This window comes from Rattus rattus, chromosome 18, assembly GCF_011064425.1.
Source record: "Rattus rattus isolate New Zealand chromosome 18, Rrattus_CSIRO_v1, whole genome shotgun sequence".
NCBI lineage: Eukaryota > Metazoa > Chordata > Mammalia > Rodentia > Muridae > Rattus > Rattus rattus.
Window position 1 is genome coordinate 15,699,444 of NC_046171.1, and position 23,566 is coordinate 15,723,009.

Sequence of the window (23,566 nt, forward strand, 5' to 3'; positions counted from 1 at the left end):
GGGTCTGTGGGGCATGGGGAGGAGTGTTCCAAGCTCACAGCAGGACCTCGTCCCCTGAGCTCCATGCTCCACTTTGAGAGCAATGGTGCTGGTGTGTGGGCTGGCAGGAAGTCAGCATCAGAAGTTGCGAGGCTTTCATCTACGGGCTGCCAAGGACAGTGAGGAGCCCCCAGCCTGTCCCCAGAGAATGAGCTAGCCATCTCTATGATCTCGGACAGGGATAGATGCTTCGGTGTCTTGTTGAATCAAGGCCAGAAATTAAAGTCAGAGAAGGGCACATTCGCCCATCTCCGTCTCTTCCTTGAAAGTCACAAAGGCTCGATAGGGCCTGCTTGTGTTGCTCACCTTGGCGAGGCAAAGGTGACTTTGGATTGTAACCGTTAGAGTCAGGTCTACTCTATGGTCTGCAAAGGTTGGTCGTCAATCCTGCCTGCCCCCCCAGATCTCTTTGTTTTTTATAATTCTCTGTTCTCATTCAGACTTGTGGGGCAGACTCCGGGTGTCCTGAGGGTCTGTAATAGGAGTGAACCCTTTGAGCACTTTGAGACCACGCCGTGCTTGAACCTGGTCTAAGTTTGGAGTATTCTGAGTATGGAGAGGGACAGAATCCGGGCGTAGGGACAGAAAAGTGGTAGTTAGGGACACGGGTGTGGATAATGAAACTTGTGTGCCTGGCGGGTGTTGAATCTTTGATTGAGTCTCCATCAGAGTTTGTGAGTTTTGATGGAATTTCCATCAAAGGTACAGAAAAGTGGCAGTAAGTGACGAGGGCGCCTGGCGGCCACCCCAGCAGCTCTGGGTTCGAGCTTGACTGGGGTGTCCGGGAGCCCGAGGGTCCACGCGATGGGTCAGGCATTCCGGGCGAGCGCCGCGCGGCGTGTGGACGTGGTGCGTGTGAGAGGGCGCAGGCTGGCTGCTCCCGCCCGCCGCTCCCGTGGGCCGGGCCGGCCAATGAGCGCGCGAGGCGGCGGCGGGGCTGGCGGCGGCCGGAGGCGCGGGCTGCTCTGTGCGCTCGGAGCGGGCGCTGCGGGCGGGCGGGGGGGCCGGGGCGCAGCCGATCGGCGCGGCGGGGCGGGGGCGGCGCCCGAGGCGGGGATGCGCAGGGCTTCCCGCGGCCACGGAGGCGGCGGGGGCACGAGCTAGCGCTGCGGCGCGCCGAGCCACATCGGCCTGGGCCGGGGCGGCGGCAGCCGGAGCGCCGCTCGCACCATGGCCGCGCAGGGCGAGCCGGGCTACCTGGCGGCGGCGCAGTCGGATCCGGGCTCCAACAGCGAGCGCAGCACCGACTCGCCGGTGGCCGGCTCCGAGGACGATCTGGTGGCCGCGGCGCCCCTCCTGCACAGCCCCGAGTGGAGCGAGGAGCGCTTCCGCGTGGACAGGAAGAAACTCGAGGCCATGCTCCAAGGTAGGCATGCCCCTGCTCCCGATTCTCTCCCAAGGCAGTCACGGGATCGTCGCCCAGTCCGCGCACGGGACACCCCCCTCCCCCTAACTTTGCCAGCTCGCCCGGATCGGAGGCCGGAGTTTGTGGTGCCTCCCCGAAGTTGCCATTAGGACCGAGGCGGTGCCAGCTGCAGCTGGGACATCTGGGCCGTAGCATCCTCATTCTCTGGGACCGCCCAGTGTGCGGGACTCTGCCCGGCTTCCCGCAGCCCGCAGCCGGGAGTCCGGGCCACCCCTGCGGCGTCTTTTCCCTCCCCTCGTCAGTATCCGCTTCCTCCAGCTAGGGCCTGCTCTGGTCGCCTGGAAAAAAACGCTGCAGATGTCAAGGCTTCAGCTGGGAGCCCCCGCCCCCACGCCGGAGTCTTGGGCTGGAGCAAGTCACCCAGGCGTGGGGATCTGTGTCCTGGCAGTGTGAGGGGAGCATGTGTCAGGGCAGCCGGGCTCCTAAAAGACATCTTGAGTTACGTTCAGTTCATAAACTTCTCCCTTGCAGCTGTGGGAGTCTGACTTGACTTTCATAATTTGGGTGTTTTTTTTTTTTAACTTTTCCCTTTTTAAACTCTTTTATAAGAGTTTCTGGGACTTTCCCAGGAAGAAAAAAAAAACTTTCTCCACACTGGATCGGAAGCAAATTCTGATTTATTGCGTTAGGATTAGAGCGAGTGGTAACAAGTCCAAGGTCATTTTGACCTTTAAAAGTGTTCATTAGCATCCTACCTGTGTGGCTCACCTCCCACGTCCCAAGGCAGAGATGAGGTAGCTGGGACGAGCGTTAGTTTTAAGACTCGTGGCCCCTGCTCCCAACAAGGGAGAGCGGTGAGGATTCAGTAGCTCTCATCCCTCAGCTCTGAAAGCTTGGAGGTCTACAGACTCGCTTTTATGGCTGTCTGCGTGACTTATTTTGACTTTATCTGTCAATGTATCGCAGTATGGGAGCGAGTTATTCCTCCCTGGAAATGCAGTGGCTTTTCAGAACAATTAAGAGGGTTATTTTAAGAGAGAACAACATGTTTTCCTAAACAATAACTTGGTGGAGAGAAGTATCAAGAGGGCTTGGCAGGCGTTTCTGGAAGGCCTGAGAACTCCTCTCCTTTGTTGCTTGTTTGTATTGATAAACATCCCAAATGTCATGTCTTGGGCTCGTTTTCCCTGAAATTATGTAACTTTGTAGGAAAGCAATGGATCTGAAAATTGAAGCCGGCTTACATTTCAGGAATTTTCATCTGCGATGCCTTCTTATTAGTTCCACAAGTCTGCCTAGTTTGGGGCTTACAAACAAAAATGTTACAATTACGTTGCAGAAGGATTGTTAAGATTGTAGCGAACCTCAAGATCCCAGCCACTTTCCAACTTCCTTGCGTTGGAAACAGAATGAGCGATTACTCCCTCCGAAGAACACCGTGGTAGCATCCTTCAGGGATACCCTACACAAATACAGCGGTGGGTCAGTTGCTGGCAGTTCACTTGTAAAATCCGAGTTCTCCTTGGGGTTTTCTTTTTCAGTGACTTTCCATTTTGGATTCAGTGACATATGGGTAGAGCGTTCAGAAAACGTGAACCATGTTTAGCAGCGAGCCTATATCGACCTATACATAATGAGTTAACCACTTAGTGGTTGGAAAGTTCTTTGAGTCATTTTCCAGAGTTACTTAACATTACCTGGTTGGCAAAGTAAGCCCTGACGTCACAGAGAATAGAACCCAGGGAGCGCACAGTGTACCATGGTAACTTATTACTTTTCCCCACCCACATAGTCCCCATAGAATCACCACGTTTGTGAACCAAGGGCGATCTTGTGTTTATTTGCTTTATGCTATAGTGGGTGTGACTTCTAGAGTCACTCAGACTTGCGTTCAAATCTCTGTGGGACCTTGGGCAAGCTCCCGGGCTTCCCTCTGCCCTCAGTTTTCCCTTCTGTAAAATAGAGGTCCTTTTTTTTTTTTTCTTTTTTTGGGTTCTTTTTTTTGGAGCTGGGGACTGAACCCAGGGCCTTGCGCTTCCTAGGCAAGCACTCTACCACTGAGCTAAATCCCCAACCCCCATTTTTTTTTTTTTTTTTAAAAGAACCTCTGTAGTTTTTTGTGGAAGGGAAGCATTTGATGCCTAAGGGTCAAGACTTGTTACAGTGTTGGTAAATACCGAGAGCTTCACAATGCAGTGTTACCGCCTGGGTCCAGCTCATGTCAAGTACATACGCAGTTTGTAATGTCTGACATATATTGACAGATGGTTGAGGAGCAGAAATTATTTGCATGTTCAGAGTTGCAAAAGCAAAATAGATAAAAACTGATATCTGGCCAAAAAAAAAATTTAGGTATTTTTAGGTGGAAACTTTTCCCGTGGAGAGGGTCAAGGAGGGAGAGGTTACATTTGTTTGTATTTCTGGTTAGGGTGAATTTGTGATTTACATTTTTTTCTTTTCACAATAGCCTTTAAAAGTATATGGGATTTTCCATTTTAAACCAGGCTAAGTAAGGTTGTTGGCCTTCCAGTCTTCAGAGTGTAAATTGTCGATTATAATGTTTGGAATTTGTTTTTAGAGAGACTGTCCTGGGGGCAAGTTAATCTTTAATAAGTCACATTTTTATTAGTGGAGAGAGTCTTCTATGTAATGGACAAAAAATTCACTGAGGTTAAAATGGGCAGTAGGGTCGTAGTCAAAGAAATAAAATACCATTCTTGCATGATCACGGAGTCTAATTGATATACATAAAAACCACTAGACCAAAATATAGGGAAAATTACTAGTTTTTTTTCTTCCTTAAAAAAAAAAAAAAAACAACAACTACTTTGAAATAGCCATAAAGAATGTCTGGCATTTTTGTTGGTATCTTGATGATAATTATCGATCTTGTTGGTCAGTAATTTTTTTTTTTTTTTTGGCATGGGAATTTACTTTTGAGTTTAGATTTTTCATGAGCAGGCTCAGCCTTAAATGCATGCCATGCCCCGCATTTTTTAGTGGGAAGAAGTGATCATGTTCTATTTCTTTCATAACTAGCCCTCAGCATTTTGATAGACTCCACTAGGAGTCATGGTGTTGATTCACGTCAATCAGCTAAATGAATTATACTCTATGAAAAGGAGGGGTTGCTATGAAAGGTGGGGAGTGGTCTAGTGTATCTAGGATATGGTGGTGGTTCTTGCCAGGGAACAGCATCAAAGATGGGGTCCCTGTATGAGTACTTCGTTTTTTGCAATCACAAAACACGTGTTCAACGCAGAATGAGAATTCCCCATAGGCAGTGTAGAAGCATAAACATTTTCAAGGTTGAGTCCTAAGCTGTTTCAGCAGAGAAGTAAAGGAACGTGTGTGTGTGTGTGTGTGCATATGTGTGTGCATGTGTGTATGTGTGTGCATATGTGTGTTCATATGTGTGTGCATGTGTGTATATGTGTGTATGCATAGTGTGTATGTGTATGTATGTGTGTATGTGTGTATATATGCATGTGTGTGTGTGTGTGCATATGTGTGTGTGTGTGTATGCATGTGTGTGTATGTGGGTATGTGTGTGTGTATGCATGTGTGTGTGTGTGTGTGTGTGTGTGTGTGTGTGTGTGTGTAGCTTATAAAGGTGATTGACAACCAGTGAGCTTTACCTGTAGGATGGGGAAGACCAGAAACCACAGCGCTGGAGCAAATTGGGATCCCATTCTGTCTGAGCAGGAGGACTGGCTACGAGTGCAGGCTAGCTCTGTGAAAAGCAAGTGTTCCATGGCTCTACCTCAGAAACATTACCTTATGGTTTCGTGACTGATTGTCCTTTCTTAGATATTGTTGTGGAGGTGGAAGAAATGCAAAGCAAAAATAGTAGAAGATGTGGAAGTTCCGGAAGTGAGGAACATTTAAGTGAGCAGAGCTTTCTAGCTAGTGCTTCATAAAGGCTAGCAAATGCTAAGACACCAAATAGCTTTATGAAGGACAGTGGGTATGAACATAGGGCTTTGGGCAGGATCAAGATTTGTATGTTGGCATTATGTTACCTGATGCTATCTTTTCTTAAAAAAATAAAAAAAGAGTGTTGGTGGCAGTTTTGTAACCTTGAAGTGGTTGTAACAATTAGGAGAGAAAAGGTGCATATAAAGTATCACAGTGGAGGCTGGAGAGATTGCCTGGTGGTTAAGAGAACTTGCTGCTCTTACAGAGGATCTCAGTTCTATATCCACCACCCGCATCTGGCAGCTCCCAATTGCTTGTAACTTCAGCTCCAAGGAACCAGCATCCTTCTGGTCTTTGTGGATACTATGACCACAGGTAGTAAATACTCACACAGACCTATACATAAATTTAAAAAATATATATCTTAAAAGCATTTAGCACCGGCTGCATAGAAAATGCTAACTGGTTCAGTTTTAGCAACAATATTCATTTTAAGCCACAATGTATAGCGTATGTATTCATATATTAAGAACGAAAGTCCAGTTTTATTAAAGAATAAATATCATGAACCCACACAACTATTTGATATGATTATTGTTGGTTCCCTGGTAGCTTTTCCTTCAGTAGGTGGAGTGTATGGCTGAGTAGATCTCTTATAGATGGGAGGAGGGAAGCAGAGGTCTTTCTAGTCTCTTGAGGTGTGTGAGCCTTCTTGCTTTGTGTAGTTGCCGTTCTGTGAAAGGCTCCCCATGCACCTGGTACTTCCTAAAGGACTCTTAGCCCTTCTTCTGTTAGCAACTCTCTGTCCTTCAGCCTCTCTCATCAGCATGTGGGAAGGACATTTTTACAAGAAAATACTGTGCCTGGGGGTGTATTTGCTCAGCAAAAAAGATGACCGTTTACTTATCTATGCCGAAGGGGAGCGGTGGTCCCATCTTAGAGGGCTGGAGAGAGGCAGAGATGGGGGAGGGAGAGAGGAAGTGCAGAGGTTAATAGTTGCCCTTGTGAGGCAACCCCAGTTCTAGGGGTTCTGATGCCTTCTCTGGCCTCTCCAGTCATATACTTCCACAGAGCCATGAATAGAGTTAAAGCAAATCTTTAAAAAATTATTCCATTAAAGGGAGACGTAAGCGCAGACTGAGTCGTGTGTAAAATGCTGTCCCAGGGAAGGGCACATGGTACTTGGAGATGCCAGTGTAGTGACAGCAGCATCACCGTCCCCTGCGACTGAGAAAGTTCAAAACACAGAGTGTGGGGAGATGGCTCAGCAGTTAAGAGCGCTTGCTGCTCTTGCCGAATACCTACGTTCAGTTCCTAGCACCCGTTGCTCGTCAACTTCCATCTCCAGGTGATCTGATGCCCTCCTCTGGCCTCTGCGGGTACTGCATGCATGTGTTGCGCATATATATGTATATGTATGTATATATATGTGCAGGCAAAAATTAAAAAGACATCAAGCACATTGCTAGGTCTTAAAAAAACAAAGAAACAAGCAAGCGTGTGAATCTTGTGTGTGTGTGTGTGTGTGTGTAGTACTTGATTTATTTTGTAGTGAAACTCTTGAATAAAATCATGACGTTAGGATTACTGTAATTCAGAGAGCAGAACGCAAGGCTGATGTTACCTTGCAGCCTAATGTTGTCAATTCAGAGGTCCTGTAGCTTGCAGTGAAGTAACCAGGTGTATTGCTCAGACCATCCTGGGCTGGGGTCGGTCTTAGCCACCTGAAGAGGCCTGAGAAGATGGCCTCCCTTTACCGAAGGGCATAGGGAAAACATTCTCATTAATGTGCACATTCTCAGTGAGTCTTATCTCTGTGAAGCTGTAGGGGTTTCTGGTCAGGTTGATCATTAATAAATTCAAGCACGGTTGGAGAGTTCTTTCTATCCATGACTTTTGTAGGTAGGAATGTATTTGGCGGCAGCCAAGAAGGGGGAAAAAAAATCCCAGAAAAATCAAACATTGGTTTGCACGAGGCAGGGTCGTGTGGTCCAGGCCTCAGAAGATGACGAGCTCGGCATCTTTCTGTGGAGCGTCAATAGGTCAACCTAGGGCCTCTGTTTTGTTTCCTGTGCTACGGTCGCAAGTATCAGCCGGTAACAGCTACGTCTGAGATTTATCCAGGCAAAGTTCCACCTTTATGTGTGACGAAGGATATAGACTCCTGAAAGTTCACCCACGTGTCCTCGGGCCACCGTTTCGTCAGGAGTCTTGGGGAATGTGGCTTCTTTCCCACCCTCTGTGAGTGAAGTACGTAGGCAAGCCTGGTTTCAGAGGGGACACGGAATCGTTTGATTCAAGTTTCCTGACTGTGGGCAAAGCAGAGACCAAACCTGGCAGGAGCCAAGGTTACCTGTGTTGCAGGGTTTGGGGCAGTGTTTGTAGCCCTGAGCCTGGAGTACTTGGCGATGCTCTAGGAGCAATGCAGGCATAAACAAGCATCACACAGGGAAGATGCCTTTTTCTCCTAGAGATGGCCACTTCCTCCTGCTCCTTCAACCGGATGACCCAGGGCCCCTGAGTCCTGTTCGCGGCTTTCCCATAGTACCGTAGACCTACCTTTTGCAGATGCTGTGGACACAACCCCTCCATAAGTGTCCCCTGTCCCTGAAACACTATATGGCCTCTGTATGGCCACCATTTTTCCTTAAGTTTTTCTTTTTTTTTTTTTTTAATATTTATTTGTTTTATGTGTAAGTACATTATAAGTGTCTTCAGACACACCAGAAGTGGGTATCAGATCCCATTACAGATGGTTGTGAGCCACCATGTGGTTGCTGGGATTTGAACTCAGGACCTCAGGAAGAGCAGTCAGTGCTCTTAACCACTGAGCCATCTCTCCAGCCCCTTAAGTTTTTCTTAGTGATAAAAAATGACATGGTGGGTTGAGGATTTAGCTCAGTGGTAAAGCGCTTGCCTAGCAAGCGCAAGGCCCTGGGTTTAGTCCCCAGCTCTGGAAAAACAAAACAAAACAAAACAAAAAAAATGACATGTTAATACAAATACCCATTTTGCCTTGCATGGCTGTATTTTGTGTCCTTTTTTCCTTTCAGCCATGCCCCTTCTTTTGGAAGATAGCTCTTCTCCCCTCCCTTCCTCCTCTTGTAAACTGGTCAGTCTAGCACAGTCCGACCTACAAAGCCTCCATCTTGACCTCGCTCTGAGGTAGTGCGATAGGGCGAGCTTCCTGCGTGCGCCACTGTTTGCAGTTTGAAGCACTGGCTAATACAGTGTGCCAGTTGGCACACCTGATTTGTGGCATTTATTTTAATAGATTTCTCCTCTAAGGATGCGTCAGATAAGGGGGAACATCTCTTATGGCTAAATACTTAGTGACGGATAGGAGGTGAAGCATGGTTCTCAGACTAATTCTTGAAGGCTTTGGCAGTGGGCGTGGATGCGTAGCAAGTGAGCTTACCTGTGAGCTGTAAGTGCCAGGTCATTTATAATGCTTAGCCCTTTAGTGTTAGCATTTAGCACAAGGTCCAAGATGTGCAAAACCACCGGGAGAAACGCTCTGAGCACACTGCACACTTACACATTTTAACAGTGTAGATTTTAACATTGCGTTTATTCATTATGTGTGTGTGTGTATCTGTGTACATGTGTGCAGAGTGTGTATGTGTGTGTATGTGTGTGTATGTTTATATCTATGTGTATGTATGTATAACGTGTGTATGTGTATGTATGTATGTGTGTGCATGTCTGTATGCATATATGTGTGTGTATGAATGTGTGTGCATATGTGTATATGTGTGTGTGCATGTGTGTATGTTTATATCTATGTGCGTGCATGTGTACTGTGTGTATGTGTATGCATGTATGTGTGTGTATGTGTGTGTGCATGTGTGTATGCATGTATGTGTGTATGTATGTGTGCACATGTGTATATGTATGTATGTGTGTGCATGTGCATTATGTGTGTATGCATGTGTGTATATATGTGTATGTATGTGTATGTGTGTGTATGTATGTGAATATGTGTGTGTATGTGTGCATGTATGTATGTGCATATGCATTATGCATAGGGGGAATTCAAACTCTGCTCCTTATAGTTGCATAGCCATTCCTCAGTCCTGTTTACACAACCTTTTCCTACCTACTAATGCACCAATAACTGTGGACTCTGATCACACTTATTCATGGTAAGTATTACATTCCGTTCCAGTTTATGAGACTGAATCCTGAATGGACAGCATTCACATTCTAACCAAGTGGTAGGGGTGTGTGTGTGTGTGTGTGTGTGTGTGTGTGTGTGTGTGTGTGTGTGTGTGTGTGTGTGTGTGTGTGTGTGTGTGTGTTATGACATGGAGAAGACACTCCACATAACTCTGTACACTGAGTTGATCTGAAGCCCAGTGACCCTTCCTCTATAGGGAGGTACTAAACGACAGGATTTGAAAACTACTCACTGGATTTATCCCTTGAATTAAAAAGCAAATAAAAAGTTATAGAATATTTGAGGATTATAGACAGGTATGCAAAATGAACACATAAACTCTGTCACTGGCTCTAAAATTTGTCAGTCAGTAGTGATTGTATCGTGGGAGCTTTTTCCTGGTCTTGAAGACATATGTCCGTACATCATATATTTTTAAAACCATATGGAGTTCCTTCTGTGTCACTGGGAAGCAGATGGACCTAAGCTAACTATGGCTCCTGCCCTGTGTGAATTAAATCACAGTAAGACCATTTCCCCTCACCCCCTTATTTTTATCACTGGTGTTTTTCCTTTTGAGATTCTCTCTCTCTCCCTCCCCCTCCGCTCTCTTCCCCTCTCCCCTCTACACCCTCTTTGGTTTTTCTTTTTCTTTTCTTTTCTTTTTAAAGATTTATTTATTTATTTTGTATATGAGTACACTGTAGCTGTCTTCAGACACACCAGAAGAGGGCATCGGATCCCATTACAGATGGTTGTGAGCCACCATGTGGTTGCTGGGTTTTGAACTCAGGACCTCTGGAAGAGCAGTCGGTGCTCTTAACCACTGAGCCATCTCTCCAGCCTCCCTTTGGTTTTTCAAGACAGGGTTTCTCTGTGTAGCCACGGTTGTCCTGGAACTCACTCTGTAGACCAGGCTAGCTCCAGACTCACAGAGATCTGCCTTTCTCTGCCTTCCAAGCACCGGGATTAAAGGCATGCGTCACCGCCACCCCGTTCGCTCTCTCTGAGGTTCTTGAAGGACAGACATACCTTCAAAGGTCCCTGTTATTCCCTTGACTAACTTTGTTGCAATGTCTCAGTATAGAATGTCTTAGCTGGGCCCACAGTAGATCCTAATTACGTTCTAGCCATTCACCAGGCCTCAGCTGGTGGCTCCGTGCTCATAAGCTGTGTGGCCTGGGACAAGTGAATTACTTCTTTCAGGCTTGGTGTCATCTTTAAAATGGGGACAGAATCTCTAGGGTTAGAGATGCTGTGCGTGAAATCCATGCCGTAAGAGGTGAGGCAGGAATGAAGGTACAGTATCCATGAGTGTTGACCTCCAGACACACCCTCCTAAAAACCTGTGTGAATCCCCTCCTTTATTCCAGTAGGGAAAGGAATCTTATTAGTGAAATTTAGGACATAGTACGATGGGTCTTTTGTTCCCCCCCACCCCCGGAAGTCTCTCCCTTTTGTTCTGATGGGCTTTCACTATGAACCCAGGCTGGCCTTACCATCTTCCTGTCTCAGCCTCTCAAGGACTGGGATTACAGGCATGTGCCACACACTTGGCCATTCTAATGCTTTTGAGCAATGTTTCAAAACTAGTTTTCCAGAAGACTTTTGAGGTAGGAAGAAGAGAAGCAGGTTTGCAGGCTACCTGCCTCTGGAACCCATGGTCTTGACAGCCTGGCTTGTTTTCGATGACAGCTGGGAGATGTTGGGAGCAGCAGGAGAGCCAGTGCGGGGTGACAGTTGTTTGTCTTTTATGACTGAAAAATTTAAGCAATGTCTGTCTTATCTGATGAGCATGTCTTGAATCAGGATTTCTTAAAACATGTATACATCAGAATCCGGGGTTTGTTTTACAAAGGCAACTTTCATCTTCTCTGAGTCCAGATTCTTCACGTCTGAGCGGGGTGCAGGGGGGCGGGCAGAGGGATCCGGGTCTTGAAAGCATTGAGTCTGAGACTCATGTAGGTGGTCCCAGGACCTAAGGTTGAGAAACACGAGTAAGTGGTTGGAGATGCTGAAATGCTTCCAGGGGCTTTAGAGTCTTGTCTTCTGGGTTCCCTGCTACCCCGGGCTAGCATTTCTGCCTCCTTGTCAGATCATCTTGAGAATTTGCATCTAGGAGTGTAGTGTGTACGGGTTGTGTACGGTGTGTGTTGGCCAGATTTGGCAGGGGAGCGCACAGTTGTTTACTCTCCGGTGAAGGGGAGAGCTTGTCTATATTGCTGTATTGCAGTTCAGACTGCATTCAGTTTTTAAATGTGTTTTTAAGTGGGTTGATAAAATAGTTATTAAGTCTTTTATAAAATAGTTTTAAAAATGCATTTTGGGGGTGTTTGGGTTGTGGAAATGGCTCTGCCATTGTTGGTAGGGTCTGAGTCTGATCCTCATGACCCATCAAATCTAGATGTGGTGGCATGCATTTATAATCCTGGTGACGGGAGAAGGGGGCAGGGGGATTATGGGGCTCAGTGGCCAGCTAGCCTCATCCATTTGGTGAGTTTCAAGCCAGTGAGAGCTCTTGAAAACTAAAGCAGATGGTGCCTGAGGAATGGCAGTAGAGGCTGGATGAAGGCCATGTGTGTGCATATAGACACCTGTGCCCTCTCACACACATGCACACACACAGACACACACACACACATACACAGACACACACATACACACACAAACACACACAGACATACAGAGACACACACAGGCACACACAGACACACAGACACACAGACACACACAGAGACACATACAGACACAGACACACACACAGACACACACACACACAGACACACAGACACACATACACACAGACACACACACAGACACACATACACACAGACACACACAAAGACACACACACATACAGACACACACACAGACACACAGACACACACACAGACACACACAGACACTCACACAGACACACACACAAACACACACACACACAGACACACAACACACACACACACACACACACACACACACACACACACACACACACACAGACACACACAGACACACACACACACACACACACACACACACACACACACAGAGACACACAGACACACACACAGACACACACACACACACAGACACACACACAAACACACACACACAGACACACACAAAAACACACACACACCGAAACACAAACACACACACACACACACACACCCCACAACAAGCAAAGCACTCTTCTTTTTTCCCACATGGGTAATTTTATTAAAAACCAAAACCAAAACACCAGACATAATTTGGGGTGGGGGCACTACATTTCGAGGCACATGACCTTGAAAGCATCAGCAGCCTTTATTGAGTGCTCACGGTGTCTGAGGCATGGTTCCCAGGGCTCTAAGCCCTCAGGAACAACCCAGGAGACACGGATGCTGCCCGAACATACACCTCCATAAACAAACCAACCCTGTAAATTAACTAAGTTGGAAGCCCTGGTTTCTTTCTGGAATTCTGAATGACTCTGGACAGCAGTATCCTCAAGGGTCGTTCTAGAGTCCAGATTCTCACGTGGGGCGGAGAGGCAGCACGGCTGAGTTCAGTATGGAACGCTGCCCTCCCCACAGCTCGAGAGCCCTTCTGAGTCTTGCGAAGAGGCAGGGGATCTTGGTAGTGGATTCACGAATGGCTGAGAATCTCAGTGGGAACGCAGCAAAAGGCTCTGCCTTCCGCTGCCTTTGGTTAAATTGTCTTTCCCTCCTCTGTGAACTGGGGATAATAACGCCTCTCTTCGGGGCTGTGGCGAAGATTACACAATGATGTTTATAAAGCTGACTCATCATCGGTGCCCTGTGGATGGTCTGTGTTTTTCATAACCATTTTCTATTTTACTGTAGCATCTAGCCCAGTGCTGTGAAATAGCTGGAATGTATATTCAAAGTAACTGACACATGGTGGATTTGAATGAAAAAACTGTCCCATTTTGGGCTAATGGAGCCTTATGGGATGGAACTTTACACCCAGGGCTTGTGCTTGACCTCCAGAGATACGTGACAGCTGTGTTTTATAAGAAGACAGAGGTGCTATCCGCACCCAGGGTGGTCTGCCGTGCTCAGCTGAGGGAGGGCCGAGAGGACCGTAGATGTGAGAATGGCCTTTTGAATGAGGACGTGCAAAATCAACTCGGAAGGCGAATGCTGGGTAACTCATACACATATCTCACCTGGGCTGGTGTTAAATTAGAATCCGTCAAGCTCGTTAGAAAACGCCCAATCAATTGTAAGTACCAGCCCATCTCGCAGTTAGACTAGCACACATCCACGTTTAAATAGGATTTGAAGTTTGTTTTATTTCCATTGCTCTGGCTGGCTTTGGACCTTTGGTCCTTCTTGCCTTGGTTTCTCAAGAGCTCGGATTACAGTCAGGCACCACCCTGGCTATCATAAACATAATTTTAAAACCTGTCAGATGACCTAATCCATCCACTCCAAAAGATGAGACGTCTTTTATGTTAGCTAGCTGAGTCTTCCTCCTCTTTTAGTACAGTGCCTGCCCGCCAGCAGTCAAATACAGGTTTGCACTAACTCTTGCCATTGAAACTTTGTTTCAAATAAATTCTCAGGGTGTTGGGTGGGAAACCCCTTCAGGATACCTACAGGCTCCTGTATTCTGAGCCTTTGCACAGTGCGAGCTGCAGAGCCATCCGTCCTTTGAATCTCTGTCTAGTTGGATGGTCAGTGGATACTGTGGCTCTCCCTCAGTGAGCTCCGAGGGTGGTGTTGGTAGGATTTTGCCTCTGTGTGTACCTCTCTCCCAAGAGGATAGCTGGAGTGTCTTGACAGTAGAGGATCCAGTGTTTGGAAGAGAGCACACCACATGCCCTCTTTCCTGGCCTCTGGGTAGGCAGGTTGGCAGCACCCGGTATCCTGTGGGCCGGACGACAGCTCAGTTTCAGCCTTTCTATAGTAATTGAGTAAACCATCCTTGGCGTCTGTTGGCGTTGAAACATTGTTGCATGACAGCAGAGAGTGATTTCTTCCATGGAGCAGGTCTCATCATAGTTTCCTTCTCTCCAGCTGGCGAATCCAATTATCAGGTTTCCTGGGATAGGGGTTGTGTCTGGCGGCTAATATTCTGGCTTTAAGTGGCACGAGAACACCTGTATGGCCAGATCTCAGCCGCTTTCAGAAGTGTTTCAGTGATGTTCTCCTCAGGCGTCACAGAAGACCCCCTGAGGTACGCTCTGCTCTGTTCTCAGGCGGCCTTTTTAAATCATGTTCTGAGAGTTTCGTCGTCGTTCTTGTGACTGTTGCTGTTGTTAGAATTATTCACGGCACAGCCAATTCTGGCGCCATTCTTCTTATCAACTGGTTGATTATAATGACTTAATTTGAAAAAGTTAGGAAGTTTGTTTGGCTCGAGTGGTGTGGAAACAGCCATATAAAGGAATGTCGGTCTTAGTACGGGGTTTCTAAAAATCTACTTTCGCTTAGTAAGTTTTTAAGGGGTTTATTTTGTTTTATGTATATGTGCTGTGCCCATGGAAGCCAGAAGGGTGCTTCTGGATGCACTCAAACATAGAGTTGTGTGTAATTGTCAGCTACTGTATGGGTGCTGGGAGCAATCCCAGGTCCTCAAGAAGAGCAATCAGTCTGTCTAGCCCTCTCCTGCCACGTGTGTGTGCATGTGATATATACAAATTTGCGTGTGCATTTGTAGACATGTAGTGTATGGAGGTTACCGAGGTTTACATTGGGTGTGTCCCTCCATGATTCGCTACCTTACTTTTTGAAATGGGTTCTCTCTGTAAACCCAGAGCTCACTGAGAACAGGCTACTGAGCGCCAGAGATCTGTCTCTTAGCAACCTCTGCAAGTGTTGGTTTATCTCAGGCTTTCTTGTTGGTGTCCCAGGCTGTCTGATTGAGCCCCCCACCCCCCACCTCTCCCAGGAGGTTATAAGATTAAATTTACTGACATGGGAAAATGAAACACAGAATTGCTGCAGATCTGAAGAGTTTTCATTGTGTTTCCAGGGACTTACAATTCAGGAAAACATTGTCGGCCGTCTCACGGTGGCCAAAATAAGAAGATTGCCGTGATAAGATGGTTGGTATCAGCGGGTGAGCCCAGGGGTCGCATTATCTGTGTGAACCATATTTGATCACACCAGGAATCTAGCGCTTAGTAATAAAACATGATGGAAATGGGAAAGCATCTCCTGAGAAGCCACTTGCTGCTCTTGCAGGGGATGTAGGCTCTGTTCTTGGAAGTCCCTCAGCAGAACCCACTTGGCAGCTCACAACCATCTGTAACTCCATTCCCAGGGGATCTGACACCCACTCTTGGCCTCGATGGACAGTGTACTTTATATGTAAGTGGATATCCAGAGACTGAGAGTAGAAGGGTAGGAAGAAGGGATTCCTCAGTGGTGGTGACAGAAGAGAGCAAGGTGGCCACATATGTGCCGGTCCAGACTGCCCAAGATAAAGAATTGTACGATCCTTTTATATAGTATATATTATTGTATTTATATCTTACATACATTATTGTATAATAAGAGGGCCTGTCTGTCTCTGTACAGTATATAGCTCCTATGAGGGTCTATAAACCTCACCAGATGCTGGACTATATAATGCAGACTCTTACCCTATCAGAAAGGGAATAGGGTCGAGACAGTAACAGATGTCAATACTTCACCTTTGGTAACCAGGTTGAACAAGGAAATGGTGCTCTTGTATGGAATCAATGAATTAGACCAGATAGACTTGCAGAAGGCACAATCCTGTCAACACAACAGGGTTTTCTCAAGTACGCAAGGTACGTTCTCCAGGATCGAGCATTCTGTTATAAGCCAAGGAACCATTCTTAGCAGGGTGGAGCAGATTATAGTCATAACGGCTGTCCTTTCTGACTGTAGTTGAATGAAACTAGAGAGCGGGAGGTTGAGAAAGGTGGAAAAGGCCAGACTTTTATGGAAGAGAACAAAACCCTCCCGAAGGACCAGTGGTCCAGATGAGAGACCGTGAGGGGGATTAAAAGGTATCTCTAGGAAGATAGAAGTGAAAATCAATATACCAGGAATGTCTGAGATCCAGGAAAGGCAGCAAGAGGGAGGTTCAGGGCAGTGATTTCCAGAATGAGGAAAAATGTAGCCCCCAGATCAATGGAGTGACTGAGAAATCAGCAGCAAGAAGAGGAAGAAGAAAAACAAAACCAAACAAAAAAAAAACAAAAAAAACCAAAACCAAAACAAAAAAAAAAAAATCACACACACACACACACACACACACACACACACACACACACTCCAAAACCAAACCAAACCAAACAACAAAAAGCTAAAACCCACCTGAGTTGAAGCTGATGAGAAAACAAGGAAGACTAGAACATAAACAAATGAAACGGAATAGAAAACTAAAGATCAAAGCAAGCAGCATGTTTTTCTTTGGAAACAGTAACATGGAAACTCCTGGTGAGAGATCTAATGTTTCCCCACTAAGTTCAGCAGCAATGTCGAATCAAAAAGAAAAGAAAAGAAACCACGAGGAAAAAAAAAATCAGGTACGGGAAACGAGACATTAGAACAGATGCCACAGAAAAGGTCGTCACAGAGTACCTGGAACAGTCATGTGCCTTGAAGGCTGTTGAAATCTACAATCTGCTGAGACGGAATTATGAAAAAAAAAATACAGTATTTGAACAGACCTAATAAGATGATTAAATTAGGATCAAAACCAAACAGAAACCTCCCAACAGAAAACCCCAAGACAGATTGGCTTCACTTAGTTAAGCTTCCAGAAATTTTAATTGTCACTGACCTCAAATTCTTCCAAAAAAATCAATGAGAAGATACTTCCAAACTTCCTCTGGTGGAAAAGCTCCAATCAACAGCACTTCAGGAAAACCGTGGACCAGGGACGCCTTCTTTGGTGTCTATCGCTACAAAATCTGGGCAGATGAAAGTTAACAGCACACGTTGTTGGTCACCCATTGTGACGTCATGAGATTCTTCCTTGAAATGCAGGAAGGAGCGAGCATAAGAAAATCACTAGAATACTGTTTGTGTCTTTTAACACACCAAAAGACAACACACAGTCATTATGTTGACATAGATGCGTCTGGGAAAACTGAGTTTTTTATCGCAAGAAAATATTCAAAAGATTAAGAAGTGGAAGGGACGACCCACCTATCATAAAGGCCACTCGTGGAATCCCACAGCGTATGAGAGAGGAGGGAGGCAGGGAGAATGGAGTGTGAGAGAGAACAGCCAGTTACACTCAACGGTGGAAAAATCTAATGTCTTCCCACTAAGTTCAGCAGCAACGTAAGATTTTCTCTCCCGCTGCCTTTACCTAAGGGAGAACCAAAAATTTCACCAGAGCAACCAGACAAGAATAAGAAATGGATACAGGTGTGGAAATGCCATGTCGAAGGCCATCATAGGCTTCAAAACCGGGAAGTGTCTCAATGGGGAAGGAGGACAATTGGTTTTTCTCACCTGAGATAGTTTTCTATTTAGTGAACCTTTGTGAACACAAATGCACACATGTGCACATACATGTACACACACACATACACATATACAGAAACACATACCTATACATACACACTGAGGCAAGCAGTAGAGCTGTTTAATAGGTTGAGTTTTTGAAGAATTTGTTTTTGTGTTTGTCTACGTATATGTGTCCATGAATGTGCGAGCCATGGCTGTTGGTAACTCATGGACGCGGGCAGAGAGTATTGGTTTTAGTGGTCCACTGTGAATGCTGGGAAGTGAACTGGGGTTGGTCCTCTGCAAGAGCAGCACACGCTCTTAACCACTGAGCCTTCTCCGCAGCTTCTGGGAGTGGAGTTTTAATGTTACAAGATGAAGAGACATCTGCGATCTGTTGAGCAGAGCTGTGCACATTCTAAGCACCGCTGTGTACGCACACTTAAAATAGTTCCGATAGTAAAGTTTGTACCACACGGTTTCCCCCATAAAATAACCTGATTGGTTGATTTTTTTTTCAGACAAAACAGATTTGCGTTAGAAAATTCTTTGTATACTTCCATGACCTTTGTGGGGAGGAATTAATATTATTTTAAAATCAGCTTTATGAAGTACCAGGCTTTCGTATGTTTGCTTCACACATGCCTACTTTGGTTGATCCTCCTCTGCCCATCTTGTTTGTACTCTTAACGCTGTGCATCCTGCATCTTCTGCCCTCTCTAAGCCCTTTTCTACCTTCCTGTGTTCTCTTACCCTGTCCTTAAAGCTGCCTTTCTGTATCTTCTGGACCTGTTTCCAGTTTTCTGATCTCTATCCAAACTCTCTCATGTAAACTTACATATATAGAAGTTAGAATATGTTTCTCTTTCCTCTCTCTTTGTCTTCTATCTATCTATCTATCTATCTATCTATCTATCTATCTATCTATCTATCTATCCATCCATCCATCCATCTATCCATCTATCTATCCATCTATCCATCTATCTATCTCTGTCTTCTGTCTTTTTGTCTGTCTATCTATCTATCTATCTATCTATCTATCTATCTATCTATCTATCTATCCATCCATCCATCCATCCATCCATCCATCCATCCATCCATCTCGGTCTTCTGTCTGTCTGTCTGTCTATCTATCTATCTATCTATCTATCTATCTATCTATCTATCTATCACCTATTTTCTATCTATCTACTATCTATCATCTATCTACTATCTATCATCTATCTATCTATCTACTATCTATCATCTATCTACTATCTATCATCTATCTATCTATCTATCTATCTATCTATCTATCTATCTATCTATCTATCTATCTCTATCATATGTCTGTCTGAATCCATGTGGTGGATATTTGTATTTCTGACCCTGATTACTTCACTTAATATAATATTTTCTAGTTCACTCATTTTCCTGCAAATTTCACAATTCCATTTTTTTTCTTTATAGTCAGATAAGACCCCATTGTGTGTATGGACCACATTTTCACGATCCACTCACTCATCTGTCGATGGGGAGCTACACTGATTCCATAAAAGCGGTTTAAAAAGTAAGAGGTGCTTAGAAGAGTTCACCCATTACTAGTTGAAAAGAAAGAGAAAAATTCTGTTTGGTAAGGATAAAAGCGTGGTTGCCAAGAAACCTGAGCTCTGAGTATTTGCTCTGGAGACCAGTGTGAAAGCCCACCTTCCTAAAGGCAGCCAGCCCCCTGTGGTAACAGCATTTACATTCAGCGCCGAGGAGCCCACAGCAGGCAAAAGGATTCAGTGATTTCCAGGCTCTCGATCCAAATGTGCAGAGTGGACATTTCTTTCAAAAGCGAATGCATGGGACGGGTTTGTGCCCCTTGCCGTTTAGCCGGCCGTCCCGAGTTCCACAGCTAACAATCGTACCAGAACTCCTTTCTCGGATTTCCATATTTTTAAAGTAGACGATCATGGTTTGGCCCAACTACTGAGCTCAGCTTCTGCTGCCTTGCACATTCCTCCTGGCTACACTGTGAGCTTTACCTCCACTGGAAAGTATGCTCCATTTTCAGTGTTTATTTTAGGCTGTGTGGCCTGAAGCAGCTCCCTTCGGTCTCGAAGCACGGATGTATGGATGTGTGGTCTTCGTTATTGTGTCCAAAAAGAAAGTCCGGGTAAGTTTAGGAGCAGAGTAGGTAGAAAAAATTAGGGATGTGACAGGCCTCAGGCATAGTGTGGGGACAGAACTCAACTAAATTCTCCAGAATCGAAGAGGATGGTTCTGGTCATATATGCATGTATCTGTATGCACTTAGCCATGACGTAAGTGCACACATACAAGTCTGCATATATTATAGATTTAATTGTGTAGCCAACGTTCTGATCCAGATCCTTGTGTCTCCAAATGTCACCTCCCTGGGGATGGAGTCTTGCAGAGGTAACCAAGTTAAAGTCTTAGGGTGGGCCTGTGAGATGTGGGAACCGTGGCTATTGAGGTACGTACGTACGGAGGGAAGGCAGTGTGTGAGACACAGGAAGAGCCCGTCTGTAGCCAGCTGGTGTGTGGAACCCACACTCCTCTCTTGTGGCCCTCAGACAGAACACCTGTCGATGCTTGGTCTCCTCTAGAATTGCTTCTGTACCTGGTTGCATTTGGGGTCTTTACCAAATGGCAATTCTAGTGAACTGGGATAAATGTATATTGCTATTATACTACAAACCAAGGGGAGGCTGGAGAGATGGCTCAGTGGTTAAGAGCACTGGCTGTTCTTCCAGAGGACGCAGGTTCAGTTCCCAGCAACTGCACGGCAGCTCACAACTGTCAGGAACTCCAGTTCCAGGGGATCTGATGACCTCACACCAGTGCATATTAAAAATAAGGACAGTTGGGGCTGGGGATTTAGCTCAGTGGTAGAGCGCTTGCCTAGGAAGCGCATAAGGCCCTGGGTTGGTCCCCAGCTCCGAAAAAAAAAAAAAAAAAAGAAAAAAAAAAAAAAAAAAAAAGGACAGTTAATTAACACAAACCAGGGTATGTATGCTTAGCGATACCAGCTCATGCTTAAGTATTTTATTTTATTTATTTATTTTGGTAATTGTTGCCTGCCTTCCTGTATAACTGATAGGCGGACTTAATGCTTACAACCTTAATCGTCTTTTTTCTTAGGAAAGTTATTTGGGAGAATTATATTGTCCATAGTAATCAGTCTCCATACTTCTTTACCCTCCTCACATCTCTTAAGAAGTGAGTTTATGCCACTGTAGAAGTGGCTCAGTGGGTAAGTGTGCTTGCTGTCTAAGCACGACGCTCTAGCAGTCACATAAAAGGTGTGTGTGTGCCTATAGCCCAGTATTGTCATGGAGCGTGGGACGGAGACAGAAGAGTATCTGGGCCTTGCTGGCCTCCCGCCAAGCTCACAGGCCAGCTCTATACCCAGTGAGAGACCCCGTCGTAAGGGAATTAGGTAGACACACAGGAAGATGCTAAACAACCTCTTCTGGCATGTGCATGCGCACACGGGCACACACGCACTCGAGAGCACACACTATGAATCCATTCCTTGATTTCTCAAGAGAGAAGTTAAAATCACACTCGAGAATGAAGCAGTTCTGTGTAAAGTGGACTCTGGCCCTTTGACCCCATTTTGCATAACAATCCTCAGACGTCCTAATTGAGGAGTTCCCATGTTTGCAACAGCTGTAAGCAGCAGCCAGGCCCACTGACAGACTGGAAAGGCAGAGTCAGAAAGAACCCACCCACTCGTATCCAGCACCAAAACTAAGGGGGAAAAAAAAGAAGTCTCAAAAGTCCACATGTTGAAATTAAATTTTCTGAAGATTAGAAACAGATGCTGTGTTCAGATGATCAGTTTTTCCACTGCCCTTGATTCTGTTGAATTGTGTTCATTTTGCCCTCAGTGGGAGAGACGTGGAGTTCAGTGCCTGGTAAGGCTAGGTGTGGTGGTCTTCAACTCCACCCTTCTGCTTCTCTACACTGCTTGAGGCATCTGGGGTGTCTGTGGGGCCCGGTGGACGGGGAGCCTTGGATGACCAGACCCTGGGTTGGAAAAAACATGTCAGTGGTGAACGGGGGGGGGGCTAGTTTGGTGAGACATCGATTTACGTTGGTCCAGAGAAATGCTAATCTCGAGTGGAAAGCGTTCTGTAGTGGCTTGAGTCTTTTTAGACAGAAGAATAGATTTTGCAAAACAGGTCTGACGGCTGGTTTTCCATTAAGGAAATGAGAGCAGAGCTGTGGAGATGCTGAGATGGTAAAGCCCTTGTTTGGAAGCATGATGACCCGAGTTCGAATCTCCATCAGCATCTTAAAGCCAGGCTCGGTGGCATGCCTCAGTGACTGTGGCGCTGGAGGAGAGGCCCGGAAAACCGATGGAATCTAGGGCCTCAGAGACCAGCCAGGCTGGCCAGTTGATAAGTTCCAGGTTCAGAGAGTGACATCGCCTCAGAAGGTTCAGTGGCAAACCAGAAAGTCTGGCTGACTTCCAGCCTGCACACGCGTATGCATAGACAAGTGCTCACCCCATAGGGAATGCACACTTATAAACATATATATATATATCTATATATATCTATATATATATCTATATATATCTATATATCTGAACACTCCCCACTCACACGTGTACACCTACGTGTACAGACGAGAGTGCACACACACAAGCACACGAAAGCAGGGTTGTTATGCTGGTGCTGGTGTTTTTCAGTCACGCTGAGCCGTCTGATCGTCTAGGAATTCAAGCACGGCAAGGTACGTCGTGTAAAAGGTTGTCGAGCGTTGTTTAGCGTGAGACTTTATAAAACGCCTGTAGAACCCAAACCGATCAGAAACGCCGCCTTTAACATTCATCGGCAAACTCCAGCAATGAGTTCCAAAGGTGATTTTCGTGTTTGCAAAGCAGTCAGTCGAGGGATTAGTCTATGATGTGCTGTGTCTGTGAATTAGAGACTTTGATGTCACTACTTTTGAGGGACAGAATTATTCTGTGCAGCACCGCGAGTGGCCTTGTCTTACATCCAGTTCCGTTCTGAGATTTCAAATGCCCAGTTTTTTTAAATAAATTATAAAATACTCTAGTTCCTCAGTTCAAAGGTTTTGTTTCTATCATCTAAACCATGAGGAATAATACATAAGATATTAGGCAGAAGGTGTACCTCAATAAATTGTCTTTTATTCAAAAGAAGAAAATACCGCACACAGCTGAGACATTCGCCCTTCTTGTCCACTCCCTTACCTCTAATGATCGCAACTGCTTTGGTTTTGGGGTAGTATCCTTTGCAGCTTTCGGGGTGGCCTTACTGTAGGCAGGGATATGGCTCTCTAAATATTTTGCCTGAATATATTCTTCAGAAATAAAATTTTTAATAATATTTTAAAATATTATAAAATATTTTAATAATAATTTTTATTAGATATATTTCTTTTATTTATATTTTATTAGATATACTTCTTTACTTACATTGCAAATGTTATTCCCCTTCCCAGTTTCCTGTCCAGAAGCCCCCATCCTCTCCCCTCCCCCTACCCATATGGGTATCCCCCCATCCATCCCCCTTACTGCCCCCCCATATTCTCCTGCACTGGGGGTCCAACCTTGGCAGGACCAAGGGCTTCCCCTTCCGTTGGTGCTCAACAAGGCTATTCTCTGCTACCTATGCAGTT

At 45.6% G+C, this 23,566-nt stretch overlaps 1 protein-coding gene across 2 annotated transcripts in view; it reads left to right on the forward strand.

The window, feature by feature from the left end:
* The first annotated feature begins 1,209 nt into the window (after positions 1 to 1,209).
* Bicc1 (BicC family RNA binding protein 1) overlaps positions 1,210 to 23,566 on the forward strand; it is a 242,517-nt gene continuing 220,160 nt past the window's right edge. For both annotated transcript variants that reach the window (XM_032888580.1, XM_032888581.1), the window contains exon 1: positions 1,210 to 1,405. In XM_032888580.1, coding sequence (XP_032744471.1) covers positions 1,210 to 1,405 — 196 coding nt within the window. The remainder of the gene's footprint in view (positions 1,406 to 23,566) is intronic.